The sequence below is a fragment of the Denticeps clupeoides genome, chromosome 11 (assembly GCF_900700375.1).
Source record: "Denticeps clupeoides chromosome 11, fDenClu1.1, whole genome shotgun sequence".
Lineage (NCBI taxonomy): Eukaryota > Metazoa > Chordata > Actinopteri > Clupeiformes > Denticipitidae > Denticeps > Denticeps clupeoides.
In genome coordinates this window covers 7,476,770-7,496,772 of record NC_041717.1, presented here as the reverse complement: position 1 = coordinate 7,496,772, position 20,003 = coordinate 7,476,770, and the positions used below count along the sequence as shown (strand labels likewise).

Below are 20,003 nucleotides of genomic sequence, written 5' to 3'. Positions count from 1 at the left end.
TGCTTTTCCTCCCAGGTGATTGTGGCAGCGAATGCCATTCTGATTTATTTAGGCACTTTCTTTTTTCCTTTTTTTAACCCTTTTACATTTCCACATGTCCAGTGCCATTGTGGTAAATTCTTAATTCCCCCAAATGTTTTTTCTATCATTCGCACAGCCAGGTGATGGCAACATGTGCTACTTGTCTCTGGTAAGAGGGTCTGGTAGTGTTTGATCTTTCTTTCTGGTCTTTTCTGTTGTTGTGCTTTGTCTACTCTGCATATTGTATTATCTATGCAAAAACCATGTCCATTGAAATAAAAACATGTAAAAATGCATTTTGCAGTGGAACCTGACAATTAGCTAATCCTGATTATAATGGGGGTGTTAATTAAGGCTCTATGAATGAGTGTGCCTTCTGAGTCAGTCTTTAAAATGACCGACCGCAGTGATAATGTTGGGAGAGGAATTAAGATGATTAAGGTGATGGTGGGAGGTCAATGAATGACTACGTTTTCTGCCCGCTCCATTTTCACAAGCATGGAAAGAAATGCATTGGGTCATATTACATTTAAGGCATTTGGTGGACACCCTTATCCAGAGCTTTCACTTTTCAAGCACACACACATGCATATAGTGTTTATATTCAAAGTGTTCCAGATGCTTCCGTGGGGGATGTCATAGGGTGTTCGATTTGCAGGACTTTTGTAAAGGCAAGCAGAGAATTGAGTACATCCGTAGGTCAGCAGAGCAAGTCACTGCAATACTGTGGAATTCCGGGGGAAAATCCAAGCCTCAAACCCTGGATAAAAGTACACAAAGAGAATTGTTCTAATCACTTTCAGCAACCACCAAATTGCAGGAAAGGGACCCTACCATGGGCATGGTATCTAGACATGCATCTAGACTTCCTTTAGATCAAGAGAGAATCAACAAAGGCTAAATACCTGCTTCTTAGCCTTAAGGGAAGCACTGGCAATTTCCATTATAACTTGACTAGAACCTCCGACCTTGGACATGTAGAACCCAGTCAAACCACTGGCATGTACATGAAGTAAATTGAAAATTAAGGTCTGAAAGGAACAAAGCTTTTCACACCCATGTTGTCACATTTGCTCACCTTTTTGTTAAAGGCCGCTGTTTCTGCTTATCCTGCGACTGGGTCGGGATCGCAACAATGCAACAGCGTGAACAAGGCAAACAAATGCGATAATGAAAAACACGATCCATTCAGCTCCTCGCTGCCCCTCATGGGCTTTGCCATTATCTGTTCGCCAGTTGAGGGGAAAATGACGGCTGCGCTTGTGAACACACTTCCTGCCTTCCATGTTACTTTAATTTCCATATTAATTACAGTTAGGCATGTTGTTTGACCTGTGATTGAACATGATTGCCACTGCTGAATTTAAATTATGTTAAATTTGTTGCTAATGGGAAAAAAATTCCAGCACATCATGCAGAAATAAAATGATTAATGGCAGCCAAATTTCCACACGTATAGATGTGTCCTTGCCAAGATGAAATTCCTCTTAACAAAAATATGGTTGCTGGCAAAGGGCCCATATATCAAACAAAGCAATAAAGTGAAGCTGTTTGGCTGCCACAATGATGTGACACACAATGAATAAACTGAAGGAGCCGAGCTGTGAATGCAGGCCGTGAGCTGCAGGTATGAAAAGCAGGCAAACAAAAGCAAACAATAAGGTAAACGAAAAGCGGAGCGAGAGATAATAAGTAGGGGAGGAAACAGAAAGTTACGAAGAGAAAGCGCCGCATGGCTCGTCATTCTCTGTCGACATGAAGGAGTTTGAATCCACCGGAATGTTTGCTGTATGCTGGTCAGATTGGTGATCTTGTCATGTGACTGCAGATATTCTGTGACATAATAGATGATCATGCTACTAACTGCCAGTGCACTTGCCATCTTTTTGTACAGTTTTAGCAACTTAGTCTTGCCATTACTGTCTATATCTTAATGGCAAAAATAAAAACAAGAAATTAAATGGAAGATTAATTTGGGTATGTGGTTTAATGTCTCCCAGCCTCTTTAAACAAACCAAATGTGAATTTCATTTAGATATCAGGTGTAAATTTTGACAGGAAGACTAAAATCTGGTTACTTGCTTCAGTTGACTTAACGCAAATATAGTAAAAAGTTTTGTGAATATTAAAATCAGCCGCAATAATTTCATGAATGTTTCCTACCAGCAGAGGAAAGACAGAGTCTGCTTCACTTTTCTCGGGTTGCCATGCTGTGGTGGGTTGCCACCAGATGTGGAGGTTTCCACTTCAGAACATAACAAAATCTGAATTATTAGTTTCTGTAATTTTGCAATATATAATGTCAACTTAAAATACACCAATTACTATCACTAATTAAATTAATGCAAAGTCTGTAAGAAAACTGATTCTGGTAACACTTATAAGATACATTTATATTAATTGAGCCATCAAACTACGGTGATATGTTTGATCAGAGTGTTTTTGGGATAATCAATAAAATGGGTTCAAATGGGCCAGTGCTGAGCACAGAACCATCAAACTTTGTTAAAAAACTAACCTCCCTTGAAAATTGATGACACCAGATGTTCCTTCCCTCCTCAACCATTCATGGAATTCATCCATTTTTCTGTGGGACTTTGCATATCTGCAAAGGTGATCATTGTGGTGGCAAAGCTGAGATTCCAAATTCAGGGAGTCACTCAGTTATGGAACATTGGAGTCACACTGTGCTGACTGGATAGACTGAGCAATGGGCTATCCTGTAAAGATACCAGGTAAGGCAAGTAGGGGTGAGGGAAGAAGGCCTTGAAAAGAAACACTCCAGAAACACTCCAGTTTAAATGTTTATCTGCTGCAGACTGCAATTTCATTCCATAAATTTCAAGTGTATGTCCATGTTTCAGCATTTCCAAGAAAGTACAGAGAGACACAGTGAAAAGATGTTTCCATGATTATTGACATGACGTTGGCAGTGAACCAGTTGGCCAATAATCTGGTTCTGGCCTGTGCATGCTCCACTTCTACCTTGAGATAAAGATATGTTCCCCCCATTAAAGGTATGGATGGTTTGAGGAGCATAAACTTCCATTAAATTGTGCGAATGGAAAATATGGGTAAAGTCAATAAAAACATTACTGTCCGGATCATGACAGTACTCCCCCCTTAAAAGCACTACCACCTGGGAGTGCCCACAAAATGGTCCATGAAAGGGGGGAGAAGTCCATAAGGACGAGTGGCGTCAGTCCTGCACCGGCGGCGTCAGACCCGGGCCAAAGCACGGCTCGTCCGTGGGGGACCGGCGTCCTGTCCGCCGTCCGCAGGCACCGTCACTCCGGTCAGTCTCTGGCACGCCTCGCTGGAAAGTTCGCCGCCTCCCTCGTCTTGGTTAATGTCGGGAGCACCTGAACTGCGCGACCGGTCTCCTCGACCCCACGGTAGCTTTCGTAGGCCATCGAGGTCCGGTCGCACGGATTCGGAGGTACTCCCCCGCCTCCGGAATCGCCAGGGGGAACATGGACCGCGTGACAGATCCTCTCGACCCCACGGTAGCTTTCGTAGGCCGCCGAGAGTCTGCCACGCTTGGGGAACTGATTAAAAACATGACATGGCTCATGGCGGGGAACTGGCGATTACCGGAGGTGCGTCGCTGGAATCCGGACGAGACGCGGCGTCGGGGGACGTCCATACATGGAACCTTGGACATGGATCTGTGGAGCAGACGTCCTCCCGACCATCCACGGTTCCCTGGATCTCAGCGGGGCGTAGATCGGCTGCGTCCACGTGGTCGGGTCATTCTGTCACGGGTGGGCTGGACATGGCGGTGAAGGAGGACGCATTCGCACGATCACAGGACAGGGGTTTAATACAAACTTCACAAGACAGGGGAACATGAAACTCCGGTCCGGACTCCGGATCCCCTGCCGGTGTAACCCCTGCCAGTCCGGATCATGGCATTTACTCTACACATGATGTTTTAAACTACCTAGCAGGGTATGTCTGAACAGAGGAAGAATAAATTATTTCAAGAGTAAAGAGCACACTTATGATGTTTTGCAAAAATGTAATGTGTAAAGGTAGTATTTTCATTCATTGCTGTAGACAGATTTGGCCTTGGTGCTCCCTGTTTGCCTCTGGCCCTTTTGATTTCTTCGCCTTTTCCCTTGGCAAGTTCCCCAAGAAATACTAGAACTGTTCTGCTTATTAATATTAAAATAACAGCATACTTAATAGACAATTGTAAGTACTGTATATTTATCGCATTTTTAAAAACCTAAAGCACCAAAATGAAGCCATGCATGCACTTGCATGCAAAATTTATGAATTCACTGGAAAATTTTAGAATTGTTTTAATTCAATCTAAAACAAGTAATGCTAATAGACAGCATACCATAGACATGTTAAGACAAAGTTTTTTACATATTAAGCCTCTTGGGTTAGAGTGTTTTTTCTCAGCGTTGTTCCCATGAATGTGCAGTGCCCTACCATAAATGGTATCCCCAACAGGGAAATGATAGGTCCGTTATATCTATTAATGCAAATTACTCTACTTATTCACTTCTCAAATGGAAAAAAAAGGCATTTTCTATGTCTGCACCCCATTATTGATCATTTGCCACTCATTTAAATTGGCCTTTGTGAGGCGGTTTTCCATCTTCTTGTGAACACTTCCTGGAGCCCTTTTTCTTGAAGCGCTGGTTTGAGTTATTCTTTATTCATCACATTACTCCATTTAGGAAGTCTATTTCAGTCAGCCAGACTCTCGGTCTTTCGTGTCATGTCCTGGCGAGCATGTGTAGGTTGGAAATGAAAACCCAGTGGTGGAGCAGCACAAGGAGGTAGGTGAATCTCCACCGAATTGATCTGCGAAAGTGTAACCAGCATGAGCTGCAACATCCAGACAGGTCAAGGAACAGGCAGAAAACAGGCAGGCAGGATTGAAGGAAAAAAGACAACAGGAATGGTCTTACTTGAATGCAAGAAAAAGAGGCGAGTCGTTGGTTACAAAAGGCAAACAATGACTGAGCAACTGGAGTCGGCCATCTTGCCATTTTATAGGAAGCTCATCACCCCACTTTCGGGTTGCTCCCGGTCACATAAGCGAGTCACGTGACAGTACCCCAGACAGAGTGGAGTCGGTACACTGCCGATATTTAGCCACGAGGGATGGGACGTCACATGGAACATGGAAGGTTGAGCACGGATGAATGGAGGGAGCTGGAGATGTAGGTGACAATGTTGAGCCAACTGAGGATCCAGAATGGCCTGTGTGACTCTGTACGGAGGTGGAGGTCCTGGGTGGAGCCACACTTACTGCCCCCCATGGATCATTCTGGGCGGCAGAGCAATGGGTTGCAGTGATGATGGCAGACCACGCTTTGGACCAGGTGAGTCTTGTGGTGTTGGTGAGGGGAACAGTTGTCCGGTTATTAAAGGTGAATTAATTGAGAACGTGGTAGTTGATGCACTGCCTTAACCAACCATCCTTCTTGGAGACAAAGAAGAACCCTGCCACGGCTGGTGAGGTGGATGGTGAGAGAGTGCTGTTTTTAAGTGCCTCTGCCACAATCTGCTTCCTGCCTTGGACAGGGATTACAGGTGTTCATGGAAGCAGATCAATGATCATGTTGCCTGGTCAATGGAGGGTGCAGGGACTGGGGACCTGGTTGGCTGAGGCTGGAGACACCACTGATGGCAGTGGGCTCCCCAACACCAGCATTGATGGCCAGAAGACGTGGGTTTATGGATGGTCCCAAGACGAGGGGTGTCGTGATGATGGTGGTGACCAGGAAGCTGATGTCTTCATCATGACTGTCCAGACAGAGCTGCGGTACGGCAGTACAGAGTGTGATGAGACCAGAAGGTCCCATGATCTGTGTTCAGTCCGCACTTCCCTGACACCTCAAAGGCCAGAAAACCAGCTGATTCTAAAGCCGTTCCCAGACTGAACACTCTGTTGGCACCGCGGGGCTCAGTGCAAAAAATATGCATCTCTCACTAAACTCCAGGTAAGACAATCATGTTTCTCTATTCCTGCTTTATGTGTGTGTTTCGAAGGGGCAGAAAGAACACTCGCCCCCTTGGATTCTTTCGGTTGTGTGAAAATACGTCATGGCGCACAGCAAACAAAATTCCTAGTTCAACAAATGAGTTCAACATGGTGCAAGAACAAGGCCGCCGGTTGACCCATCGGGCAGCATGAAACTCCTACAGTCACTACTGGCACTACTTTTTTATACCGCACTAGAAAATCACCAAGCAATGTCATTATGATGTAATCGATTATGTTCTGCACTGCATCGATGCAAAATCACCAAGCAACGTCATTATGATGTAATCGATCATGCCTGCATCGCGATGCATTGATTAAACAATTCATTTCAACACCCCTAGTGTGAAGCGCTGTAGGCTCACAGGCCCTCCTTGTACCATCATTCCCTCTCGGTGGAAGTGAGGGAGATCTGTCCAAGCTTCATGGGTTCCCCTAGGAGTTCTGGACGGTTGGGGGCCAATCTGGTTGTGTAGGAGGAGGTTGAGGTGCACTGTTGTGGTTGGGCTGGAGGTCTTCGGTTGCGGCAGCAGGTGGCGATTGATCCGGAGAGTCAGTTGGATGAGTGCGTCAATTGTGGTGGCCATCTCCTGGCTGACCATCTCACTGTGAATCCTGGGGCCCAGGTGGGAGGACACATCCTCCACAAGCGTCCAAATGACAGAAAGTGGCTATTAACTCTGCTAAGGAGGCCGAGTAGCCCAATTACAAAGGTGACATATTCAGATGACAGTCCCCTATGTGTCCATATGTCCTCTGGACAAATCGTTTTTAACATGCAGCTTGACCAGTCAGCAACGAGAGAAGGAGGGTGATCTGGGAATGAGAAGAGGTTGCTCCCGGTCACATGAGCGGAGTCACATGGCATTTTCCCCTTGTAATCCACGGATGTTCACATGGCTGTTCATAACTAATATGAAATAAAAAAATGACAGAGATTGGAAGGCACTTGAAACATAATCAGAAGGTTGCCGATTCGAATCCAGATCCGCCAAGGTGCTGGTGAGATGCCACTGAGCAAAGCACCATCCCCACACAGTACTCCCCGGTGGTGGGTTAAAAGCAGAGGACACATTTCGTTGTTTGCACTGTGTGCTGTGCTGCAGTGTTTCACAATGACAATCACTTCACCTTCACTTTCAAGTAGTAGTACAGAAAAGTACTGAATGGTAATCAAGGACTTGCATGGTGGTTTAGGCAAAAGAAAGGAAAAGCATCCTTAAATGAGTGATGAGCTAGCAGAAAATAGAGCTGCTAGAGGTGAAACAATTTGAAAGACAAAAGAGATTGTACCGTAATGGACCTTAAATCATTCTGGTGCCACAAAGCTCTGTGTGACCCATCTACTAGAAAATTTAAAACAGAACTTGCAAGAAGAGTAGGCAAGAAACAGTAATGGGCTTAACTGATTCCAAGTCAGTCAGGGAAGTTAATGAACATATACAGCATTTATCAGACAATCAGTAGTGACATGGACAGTCCCCCTGGGTTAAATGTCTTGCTCAGAGACACAATGGTAGCAAGTGGGGTTTGAACCTGTGACTTTGTGGTCTTGGCGCATTAGCGGCCTAGCGGGTAAGAAAGTGGACTCACAACCCGAATGGTTGTGGGTTTGAAACCTTAGTTGTCAAGGTTCTACTTAAGTCCCCTTAAGTCAAGGTACTGTCCCTAGCGGTTAAGGAAGTGGCCCCGTAATCAGAAGGTTGCCGGTTCGAATCCTGATCCGCCAAGGTGCCACTGAGGTGCCACTGAGCAAAGCACCGTCCCCACACACTGCTCCCCGGGCGCCTGTCATGGCTGCCCACTGCTCACTGGGTTAAATGCAGAGGACAAATTTCACTGTGTGCACTGTGTGCTGTGCTACTGTGTATCACAAGTGACAATCACTTCGCTTTCACTTTCACTTCACACTTGATACCAGGGCATCTTTCATAGATGTACTATGTGCTGTGCTTGCTGTCTAAGACAAAAACAAACACTTTCACTCCTCTGGTTCATAGGCTACTACCACGCCTTCTATATATAATTATATTGGAATACCTGCCTGACACATGAACTTTAATGATGTTCATATTCATAATCCAGAGGCTTTAATATGGAGTTGGCCCACCCAATATATGTACAGCAGCTTAAACGTTTCTTGGAAGGTTTACGAGTGTGTTTATGGGAATTGTTGAAAATTCTTCCTGAAGAGCATTTGTAAGGTCAGTCACTCTTTTCACCAGGAAGATTTTTTATTAATTTTCATGGTAAACATCACAACTTTAAATAAAAATAAATAAATAAATATATATATATATAAGAATTTATATATATAAGAATATGTAAAAAGAAAGAAAAGTGGCAATAATTCACATTGTGTCACTTTATGTCCTCCACTGTTTCAAGATTCAAGAGCTTCAGTCCAGGAAAACGTTCTGTCTTGGCCTGATCAAGGCTATTCAAGTGTTATGTTATCTTCAGCATCTCCATCGTTGCTGCTCCAGAGCTGTAAATGCTCTTCCTGTTCCGTGCTTTCCCTTGTGTTTGCCTCCGCATCTTGAAAATAACCTTTTTAGAGGTACGTGTGCTCGTAAACAGGAAGGGGATCCATCAAAGATCACTCAGCTCTCTGAGAATTGCAGGTTTCTTCTCTGGGGAGCCTTGCAAAGATGTCAAATGTTGCAGGAAACATAAACAGGATATTTGGCGCTAAAAAGGCATTTTTTTGCTTTTAGCAAAATTATTTTTATGTTATCCTTTATTGATTTTTATTCATTCTATTTCTTTAACCATCATATAATCAGCTATTTAATTTCTTGAAGAAGAAACGCTGACACACACACACACACACACACACACACACACACACACACACACACACATCTTTGATGGAAAGTTGCACTCTCTCTGTTCTACTGTCCTTCTAATGTCTACTGTAACAATACTGAAGATTTTAAGCACAAATATTCAAATGCCAATTAATTTGGCAATTGTCAATTCAAAATTCAGTCTGACCATATAATTTGATATTACAGTTTTGCTATTGCCATTTCAATGCGCAAAGTGCTGACGTAAGTTCCTTTCAAAGCATTTTGAATAAAAAAATTTGAATAAAAATTCACTGAATCGCATTCCGGCACCTCTGCGATCTTCCATAGTGGCCTGGCGACGGTCCCTCGGATCCGAACCTGGCGCCCCTGTCGCCGCCACGAGATCGGACCAATCGCAGCCCGGAGCCTGCGGTGTCGCCGTCGTCGCGGGACAGGGGCCGCCCTCCTTTGTCTCTATCCGGCGCTCCGGTGACGCGCGGCGGCTGTCGGCAGTGCGGAGCAACGTGGAAAAACAAGCCGCGGTCCGCGGTTCCCCTCCCGCGCTGGCCTGGCGTGGACGGCGGCACGGAAGAGTTTTTTTTTATTTCTTTCCGCGCCCCGACGGGTTCTCGAGGAATTAATTATCCGCTGTGTCTCTCTATAATAATTTTTAAAAAACTATTAATTTAATAAAAGCTACATTAGCCAGGACGCGTGTTAACCCGTGACGCGCCGGAGACATGAGCGGAGAGCCGACGCTGTTCTAGTCCGCCAGCACCATGCCTTCCTATTCCGAGCTGAAAAGCAATATCCGCTTCTATTACTTCCTCAAGTTCACCCTAAATGTTTACTCCATGCTCTTTTCGGTAAGTCTTGCTGGTTTTGCGGGGTGGCCTGTAGTTTAGCCAGAAGCTAGCGTTGGCGGCGGAATAAATGACGCTAAACGCGCCCCCCCCCCCCACCTTCCAGCGAATTGACTTAAACCTTGTGTCTAAAACACAAAACGCACTCTGGTTTTTATGTATGAAATATATTTTGTGTGTGTGGTTTCACCACTAAAATGTCGGCTCGAGTGGTTTGTTTACAGCCGTTAGCCGCGAAGCTATCGCAGCCGTCCGGTTGATTTCGGGACAATGGACAGGGTGCGGGGACAGTCCGCCACTGTTCGTGGCTTTAAAGAGGCAGTGCTGTTTTTTTTTTTTTTTTTTTTTTTGGTCTTTGACTGCTTATTGGACAGCATCTTATTGTGTTTACCGAGACATTAGTAATAGAAACTGTGCAATGCCGTCTGTCTCCTCCAGAGAGGGTGTCACAGGGCGGGTGTCCGGTGGTTTCCGCATCGGCCCTGACCGCAGCATAGCACACAAGCTCGATCAGCTGAGCAACTGCAGCTGATGGTGTGTGTGTGTGTTGTTTTGAGTGTGCCATCCGTGAGGGATTTTGTCCAGAGGACATATGGACACGTTGGGGACTGTCATCTGAATATGTCACCTTTGGATGAATGTCACCTTTGGGAATAACATGCTCTAGGAGCGCATGCAGAAAACCCAGGGGAAGCGAAGTCGAAGTCATTGGAATGATGTCGCAGTTATCACTTCCCACACCCCAGAGTGAAATACGGGTGGTAGTAGCCTAGTGGGTAATACACTCGCCTATGAACCAGGTTCAAATACCACTTACTACCATTGTGTCCCTGAGCAAGACACTTAACCCTAAGTTGCTCCAGGGGGGGACTGTCCCTGTAACTACTGATTGTAAGTCGCTCTGGATAAGGGCGTCTGGTAAATGCTGTAAATGTAAATAAAACGTGTGTGTAAATTTGTTACATTTAATGGAGTAGCAATAACAAGCGTAAGAAATACGTCATGTCTTGGTAGCATCATTAGAGGCACCATGATTAATTAACTGGTTGATCAATATCCATCAAGAAGAGCACATCCTTTTTTTTCGTCTCTTTTCACTACTATCCGTGCATGCCGCTGACTACTTAACATTCGGTTCTGTTTTTTAATTTAAAGCACCCATTGACCACTCTCAACAACACAGCGGTCAGCGTGGTCATGGGATGCCTGCATTGTGTTGCTTGGCAGAGAATGTTCCAAAACAAGCAGCTGAACCTGTGCTTCAGAAATGGTCTAGATGTGTCATTCTGTAATCGTACGGTATCGAACCCCTCAGTTCCTGGGCCTCTGTGTCCTGTGCGTGGGAGTGTATGCCGAGGTGGAGCGGCAGAAGAATCGGACGCTGGAAGGGGTGTTCCTAGCGCCGGCCGTGGTGCTCATCCTGCTGGGCTTGGTGATGTTCACCGTGTCAGTGGTGGGCATGGTGGGCTCTCTCAGGGACAATAAGACGCTCCTGCACATGGTGAGTGTTCTCGCCGCTCAGTGTTTATCACAAATCTGTCGATTTTTTTTGCTCTGATCATGTGTCTTTTTTTTTTTTTTTTTTTGTCTCCTTCCCTGCAGTTCTTGTGTGTCCTGTGTGTCCTGCTGGCTCTGCAGGCACTGGCTCTCATTGTTGCTCTGATTTTTGAGAAGACGGTAAAATATTTGTGAACACGACCCAACTAATCTCAACCCGCAAAGTCTGCTTGACTTCAGCAATGTTCTAAAATGCGTCCTTACATTTTTTGCAGACTATCAGCCTTTTTCACAACAGCATTCGAGAAGGTATTAAACACTACTATGATGACCTGGACTTCAAAAACATCTTGGACTTTGTGCAACAGAAGGTAACCTGAAGTCATAGGACTCTTTCGCAATTAGTCAGTAATCGAATGACATTGAAGTTGCATAAAGTGAGTTCAGCACTGTTCTTACCTTTTGCCTTCCAATGAAGTACACCAGTGGCATTAAAAGGCACAATCAAACCTGTTAATGGGATAAGGCAGAATAAAATTTGAAGAAATATGCTATCACAACACCAGGACTTGTGGTGTCGTTATGATTAATGATTAATCCGATATACTGGTAGTTCAGATTTTAGATTACATTTTGTTCTTCATTGCAGTGATATGTAATGTGTTGTGATGGTAGCTATCAACACCCATTGAGCTTGTTTGTCGGTCTGCGGAGAGACCCGTTTGTACAGACTTAAAGTACAGCTTTTAAACGAGCTTCTGAAAGTCCATCCTGCAGATGAACCTCATCAGAATCTGAAGTGAGATTAAAGTGGGGACATTACTTTACTTTACTTTATTTAGCAGACGCTTTTATCCAAAGCGACATAAGGCTTTTTAAGGTCATGCTAAAGAGGTAATATAATACACAAATACCTTTATTCTCTAATGAATGTTCATCAGCCTTACTTGTTAGATTAAAGATTGTCTTTATTACGTTCTTCAGTTTCTCTGGCTCTTTTATGTAAGACTCACTTTTTTGTCATTATCTAAAAGGCTTCAGATAAATATATCATACTTTTCAAATTAGTAGAAAAAAACCAAACTAGTAGAAAAATGGCTGCATTATATTCAGTGGAGAGAACCACATAGCCATATTTGACCTGTCAGATTAAAAATTAAATTCCCTAAATGTGCCTGCAGTCTACCTGTCAGAATTCAACAGCCCTCTGAAAGGCTTTGTGTGTCTGAAAATAATGAAAACATGTTATTATACACTAATCCCACTGCCACTACATCACAGCAAAGGCTCAGCAGGAAACAGGTCCAAAAGTTATCAGTTACAACATTTAGTTGTCATTTTAGAACAGGACGTCTGTGCTTAAAATGACTTTTAATAATTTTATATTAACCTGAGTAACTCATAATTTTGCTCATAATTTTGCTTCAATTATTCTGATGCAATCTTGTTCAAGAAAATAATCTACTATTTTTTTTTTGCAAAAAAGCACAATGTTTTCTGTTTGTTAGTTAATGATGCAATCAAGATCCATCAGAAATATCAACATTATGAGCTCTGAGCTCGTGATTTATCAGTATTGTATTTAGAATTGGGAAATGATACCCATGTAAGATACCAAGAGTTATTACTTAGTTACATTGTACAAGGAAGACATCAGACAATTCTTACATTATTTCAGAGTAATGTTTCAGTTGTTAATATATTAGTTAGTCATATTCATATAATGCATGCTTATATGCTATACCTGATGCACAGTTCCCTTCTTGAATCACTGGGGTGACAGCTGTTGCATGTATTTATTTATTTGTTTGTTTATTTATTTATTTGTTTGCAACCCATTATACACTTAAAATTGTTTTTGTCCTTTTCTATTAAAAAGATTATTTCCTCATTGGCTCAATTTTCCCAATTAAGCATGTATATGCTTAACTGGGAAAAGGTGTGAACCTTTGTCATTTTGTAAAATGCTTGACCAGGATTACATTACAAAGTCCCCTATTATGAAAAGTTCACTTTGTGAAATTGATGACATCATTTCCACGGATGCCCTCTCTCCTCCTCATTAGCATTTAAAGCTACAGACCCCGAAATGGCGCATCCTGGGGAAATCTCATTGTGGGACTGGATCAAAGTGGCTGTAATTCTGCACCAAGGCTGAATTTCGAAAAGAGATTTCAGATAAAGTATAAGGGGACAATAACACCTACAGGGAGTGCAGAATTATTAGGCAAATTAGTATTTTGTCCACATCATCCTCTTCATGCATGTTGTCTTACTCCAAGCTGTATAGGCTCGAAAGCCTACTACCAATTAAGCATATTAGGTGATGTGCATCTCTGTAATGAGAAGGGGTGTGGTCTAATGACATCAACACCCTATATCAGGTGTGCATAATTATTAGCCAACTTCCTTTCCTTTGGCAAAATGGGTCAAAAGAAGGACTTGACAGGCTCAGAAAAGTCAAAAATAGAGATCTTGCAGAGGGATGCAGCACTCTTAAAATTGCAAAGCTTCTGAAGCGTGATCATCGAACAATCAAGCGTTTCATTCAAAATAGTCAACAGGGTCGCAAGAAGCGTGTGGAAAAATCAAGGTGCAAAATAACTGCCCATGAACTGAGAAAAGTCAAGCGTGCAGCTGCCAAGATGCCACTTGCCACCAGTTTGGCCATATTTCAGAGCTGCAACATCACTGGAGTGCCCAAAAGCACAAGGTGTGCAATACTCAGAGACATGGCCAAGGTAAGAAAGGCTGAAAGACGACCACCACTGAACAAGACACACAAGCTGAAACGTCAAGACTGGGCCAGAAATATCTCAAGACTGATTTTTCTAAGGTTTTATGGACTGATGAAATGAGAGTGAGTCTTGATGGGCCAGATGGATGGGCCCGTGGCTGGATTGGTAAAGGACAGAGAGCTCCAGTCCGACTCAGACACCAGCAAGGTGGAGGTGGAGTAGTGGTCTGGGCTGGTATCATCAAAGATGAGCTTGTGGGGCCTTTTTGGGTTGAGGATGGAGTCAAGCTCAACTCCCAGTCCTACTGCCAGCTTCTGGAAGACACCTTCTTCAAGCAGTGGTACAGGAAGAAGTCTGCATCCTTCAAGAAAAACATGATTTTCATGCAGGACAATGCTCCATCACACGCGTCCAAGTACTCCACAGCGTGGCTGGCAAGAAAGGATATAAAAGAAGAAAAACTAATGACATGGCCTCCTTGTTCACCTGATCTGAACCCCATTGAGAACCTGAGATTTACAAGGAGGGAAAACAGTACACCTCTCTGAACAGTGTCTGGGAGGCTGTGGTTGCTGCTGCACGCAATGTTGATGGTGAACAGATAAAAACACTGACAGAATCCATGGATGGCAGGCTTTTGAGTGTCCTTGCAAAGAAAGGTGGCTATATTGGTCGCTGATTTGTTTTTGTTTTGTTTTTGAATGTCAGAAATGTATATTTGTGAATGTGGAGATGTTATATTGGTTTCACTGGTAAAAATAAATAATTGAAATGGGTATATATTTGTTTTTTGTTAAGTTGCCTAAAAATTATGCACAGTAATAGTCACCTGCACACACAGATATCCCCCTAAAATAGCTAAAAATAAAAACAAACTAAAAACTACTTCCAAAAACATTCAGCTTTGATATTAATGAGTTTTTTGGGTTCATTGAGAACATGGTTGTTGTTCAATAATAAAATAATTCCTCACAAATACAACTTGCCTAATAATTCTGCACTCCCTTTATATAAAAGAAAAAAAATCATGTCAGGGGACCTTTAAGGCTCAGACCTTAAGACCTCAATGTATACAGGCTTTTCACGAAACACTGTTGCACAGGATGATTGAATCCAGCTACAATAACCTAATCCTCAGATGCATTTAATAAATTAAAATATAATATACAGTTTTTTCCCCCTCAATAGTTCTCCTGCTGTGGTGGAGATGAGTACAAGGACTGGGGAGTCAATCAGTATCACTTCTGCAACGGGACGGGCCCTTTGGCTTGTGGAGTCCCTTACACTTGCTGCATCCGTCACAAGGTGAGTTGCGACAGTGGCTGATGTTGAATATGCAGTAATTCCAAAACTTTGCGGTTCTTGGCCATTGAGAGTGGTTAGAGCAGTTAGAGTAAAGTGCGCCGTGAACTTGGGGCACGGATTGAATTAGCCTCCACTTCCCTTAGGGCTGAAGTTCCAACCACGGGCTGAGTGAGTGTAGTCTCAGGTTCAATTGGGGCTAATGATTTTAAGCGATGCTAATCGGCTTGTAATGCAGGGGAGGCAGCTTGATGGGCTTTTAGTGAAAGCCTAGTGGAGTTCTCAGTGAATTTGTCTTCCGCGGATTTGTGGAAACCAAATAAATTTTCCGATTCGGATATCACGTTTGCACTGTTTCTGGTTGCAGTTGAGATTGAAGTATGAAAACACAACTAGAAAAGAAGTTCTAATATGGTTTAGTTTTTGCTGCCATTATATCAGCTCTGAAGATGGCAGACAGAGTCGGCAGTTGGCAGCGTGTTTCCGCTCGTGACCAGAAAAAGAACGAGTCTCTTGACAGATGCTTGCAGTGAACTGCATCTCTAACCACTCATGTTTGACAACTCAGCACAACTGAGCCGGAATTTTAAATTATATCCTGGGATATCAAATTTCCTGCCTTGATAAAATCTTCAGAGGAGAGACGCAACCCAAAGCCATCACCCTCTTCACAAATCATAGGTTTGAATTAGGGTAATTGGGGCATTTGGTTCAGCAATTCCTGATGTAAAAAGGAAGCATAGTCAGCAGAAGTATCAGCAGCTTTATGAAAGTGGTAACAGCAGAATATTTTATGTAATATGAGGTTGCATTTTTTTTTAGGTGGGGGAGGTTGTCAACACTCTTTGTGGCTATCAGGTCCTGAATGAGCAGGTGAGTGTAACATCTAATGCTGTGTCAGCAGAATGTCTGGTACTAACCATTGTCAATTTCACATCATAATAAATGATTAAGTACTTTTCTCAACATCCATTTTTACTAATTTATTGTGCATCATCATGATCTCTCAGGGATAACTAATATCATTCAGCCTGTTATTATAGCTTTCTGTCATTTGGTAACAATATAATGAGGCAGTGGTGGCCTAGCGGGTAAGGAAGCGGACTTGTAATCGAATGGTTGCGGCTTCAAATCCCAAACCGTCAGGGTGCCACTTACATACAGTCCCCACACACACTCTCCCCCCAGCATGGCTGCCCACTGATCGCTTAAATGCAGGGGACACATTTTGTTGATCCATGTGCTGTGCAGTGTGTATAACGACAGCCCCAATGACTTTCATTGTGCCACCATTGTGTGTTTTTAGTAAGTCTGCGGCTTGTTTTCTGTTTAGCGTGAGGTGGTGGATCGGGTGATCCATGTACGTGGCTGTATTTATGCCGTGAACCTGTGGATGGGAGACAACGTTGGTGCTACAATTGGGCTCTGCTGTGCGGTAGGGCTGCCACAGGTTAGTCCACTTCAAATCAGTACATTTTTATTTACGTTTCAGGTGGTATCCATGAAAAGTCCCAGTAGAAGGGGCAAAAATGTAGAAGTGGCAAAAAAATGTGTTGTGTTTTATGCCATCAGTTTGTCACCACCTCCATATGGAAACTATGTCTTAGTTTAGAGTCCTAGTGTATGCTTTAGTCGTGTTGCAAGTACACACACATACACACTCGCCAGAGCTCCTGTTGTGAAGATCACTCAGTTTTGTGATGGTCCTCCCTCTCCATTAAGCAATTACCCCAGTTACTTGGGTGATCCTGTAGTCCTGGTAAGCCTGAATAAACTACAAAAGAAGAACTAATGCATTTGACCCTAAAATGACAAAAAATAGAGTCAAATATGAACATTACATTCTGTACGTATTTACAATACTTATAAGTTACGCAGAATTGCCATTTTTGTACATTTTAGTTTGTGTAATAATAATTGGAGATATTGGTTATTATGATTAATGTACCAAACACGAGGGACTGTTGGACCGCAGGCAGCTCTGGTCCTCCTCATACTCAGGGCCTGTATGTGTGTGTACTTTCTGTTTGCAGTTCCGGCCATAAGATGACCAGTTACCCATTTACGCAGTTATTTAAAGACAATTTGAACACAAAAACTCGAATCTGGACTGGAGAATACTGGAAGCAGTGCAGCAATGATGGAACATCATCACAAAGAAATACAGCGAAATGATGTTCCATTATTGCTGCACTCTTTCCATGTAGTCACAAGTTAAGGAATTGAAAGCTGTGTTTGTGAGGTTATTTAAGTTGTGTTGTGACCACTGCTTTCCAGTTCCTTGGCATCCTCCTGAGCTGTGCTTTCTGGAACCTCCTGGTGGAGATGAGCGAATCGGAGGACATGGTAGACTTTAAGATCCTGAAGAGGGCCGGATATGATTACAGTGAGCTGGACCTGTCTGGCGCAGGCTGGTGTCTGTGTTTGCCACGTGAGGGAGGCTACCTGCCCATCCCTCCTGCAGATACCTGGTCCTCGGACCCCCTGTGCCTGGACTCTGACGTTTACCAGGTCAAACAGCCTTTAAAACGCCCAGCACCCCGACCAATGGGCTCAGGATTATTGGGTCTGGATGAAGTGGACAATCGCATATGATCTTAAATTATTGAGGAAATTACTGGGTGCTTAAAAAAATGCGTGTTGCACTATGTGATTGCACTACATTGCATTATGGGTAAAGTGATAGTTTATAGGTAGTTTTGTATTTGTGTAATATTAACTAATTTGGATTTTAAATGTCCACATAATTATTAGGAAACTGAGTGTTTGGTTTATTTATTTTTTAAATGTTTTGTCACACTTTTTGATATGACTTCGCTAACATTTGTAGTAATTTGTATGTTTTAAACATTTTGTAACATATTTTTTGTAATAGGGCTTTCTTTGCAATAGCAAACACTGGCAGACTGTCATGATGCATATTCATTACTCAAGGCCATAGCAGGGAGTCTGTTCCACGTGCCCAGCCCGGGATCCGTAGCATTTAGCAGATACTCGGGAGCCATGGCTGTAGCCCAAAAAAAAAAAAAAGTAAATATGTGCTTGCTGACAGATGAAGTTATTAAAAGCCCTGAGCGATAGCGCAGAAGGCGGGACATTCTAACTCCTGGTTTAATGCTCCACTCCATTACTTCTGGGTTCATTAACAGAAGTTAACACCTACTGTGCTTTTGTTAAGCTGTGCTGAAGTGTTTGAATCACAAAACCACTTTTTTTCTCCTTTAGCAAACCATCTACTGTGAGCAGCTCGAGGTCGTTTACACCATTAAACCTGACTTCTGCATAGTAAATACTGACGGGTGCAACTGTTTATGTATTTATTTTTTCATGAAAATTTTTCTCATTGTTGAATGCTTTATGTACAACTACAAAGTTATTGCATGTTGCAGTTTAATGTTGGAGTTACCTCCCTGTTTCTCTTAAAAGCTGCTCAGCTGAGGTAGCGACATACACAAAACAATAGGAATAATAGTTAGCATTTGTAAGTAGCACATATTTCCCCTTGTTAATTTAAATTTAGGATAACAATGTGTTCTGCACCCCAGGCTTGCTGCACTTGAAGCTGGCCTTCTGTTTGTGTGCAATGTGTGTTCGGTTTTGTGTCAATTACACTTTACATGAACTGTTTCATTGTTCTGTGTCCGACGAGAGCAAAACTTACAATCTTGCAGCAAAAAATACATTTTTTTTTTTTTTTTTAAACCTCTTCAAATTTTATAAGGGTTCGGTTTTTATTTGACAACTCCAGTTATCTCTGTAAACACATGCTTGAGGCATATCAAGAGTGACTCGCTTCTGTGGACAGAGCTCTACCACGAGCCACTGTCTCACTCTGTTGCTCTTTTTCTGCTTTATTTCGGCCGTTGCCTTGATGAGATGAGTCCTGCTGCCACTGTAAATAAAACCGATTTGAACAGATCCTCCTTCAAGGTTTTTTTTTTTTTTTGTCTTTCAAATATAACTGTGTTGTAAGAGGTCTGCCAGGCAAATGTCGGCAAAGACTTGGTAGTGTGGAGCCATCATCTTGCAGCGTGGGTGGGATAGTGTGGTTGCAGGTTTTTGGCTGGTGAGAGCTGGGTGGGGGCCAGAGATGTCTGGATAGCAGCACTGAGTGGCGTTTCAAATGAAATAGGGCCGCAGATAGGGTCAGACTGATACTAGATCAGTTACTGATGCTTGAGATAAAAATAGCATTAAGACTGGCAAACTCATAATCATCAAGATTGTTACCACTCAAATCAAGTGCTTCACTAGTCGGTGTGGTTCCCCACCTATTATTTATAGAGGCAGACTGGTTAATTACAGGCTATCACCATCTCTACTTCTGTACTGTGCATTGTGTACTTTTACCTTTCTTACTCTTCCCATGGTGATCAGGAGTCAATGGCTCGAATAATTACACAGTACCTCATATGGGAGGAAGTGAAGAGGGCCGCCAAAAATAAGAGCTGTGCTGATCGCCGGGATAGGGTAGATCCAAACGGCGGTGATTATTATAATGATAACATCACGGCCGTTGTGCGTAATCACAAAGTGCAGCCTGTAATTCCCAACCCTTGTCCCTGTCATTTTGAGCGACAGATGTAGCGGAGTGGCAGGGGGGAAGACAAGGAATTATGATGTGCTTGCAGTAGCTGGCAGGTGGTTAGGTGGGAGTTGGGACCAGACCTGGTCTGCTGGTACGGATGTGATGAGACTCTCGCTGATGCTGCCATGATAATCATTTACTACCCCCCCCCACACACACACACACACACACACACACAACAGGATGTCTATTATA

At 43.2% G+C, this 20,003-nt stretch overlaps 1 protein-coding gene across 1 annotated transcript; it reads left to right on the top strand.

The window, feature by feature from the left end:
* The first annotated feature begins 9,296 nt into the window (after nt 1-9,296).
* LOC114799415 (tetraspanin-15) lies at nt 9,297-18,236 on the top strand. Its single transcript, XM_028996044.1, has 8 exons — nt 9,297-9,686; nt 10,999-11,184; nt 11,286-11,360; nt 11,456-11,551; nt 15,107-15,223; nt 16,043-16,093; nt 16,554-16,670; nt 17,498-18,236. The coding sequence occupies exons 1-8, from the start codon at nt 9,600-9,602 to the stop codon at nt 17,813-17,815; spliced, it is 1,047 nt and encodes a 348-aa protein (XP_028851877.1). The 5' UTR covers nt 9,297-9,599; the 3' UTR covers nt 17,816-18,236.
* Nucleotides 18,237-20,003: the final 1,767 nt, after the last annotated feature.

Coding starts and splice junctions, on each gene's coding strand:
- LOC114799415 (XM_028996044.1), top strand. CDS start 9,600: ATGCCTTCCTATTCCGAGCTGAAAAGCAATATCCGCTTCTATTACTTC. Junction 11,361..11,455: donor CTCTGATTTTTGAGAAGACG/GTAAAATATTTG, acceptor CATTTTTTGCAG/ACTATCAGCCTTTTTCACAA. Junction 16,094..16,553: donor ATCAGGTCCTGAATGAGCAG/GTGAGTGTAACA, acceptor TTTTCTGTTTAG/CGTGAGGTGGTGGATCGGGT.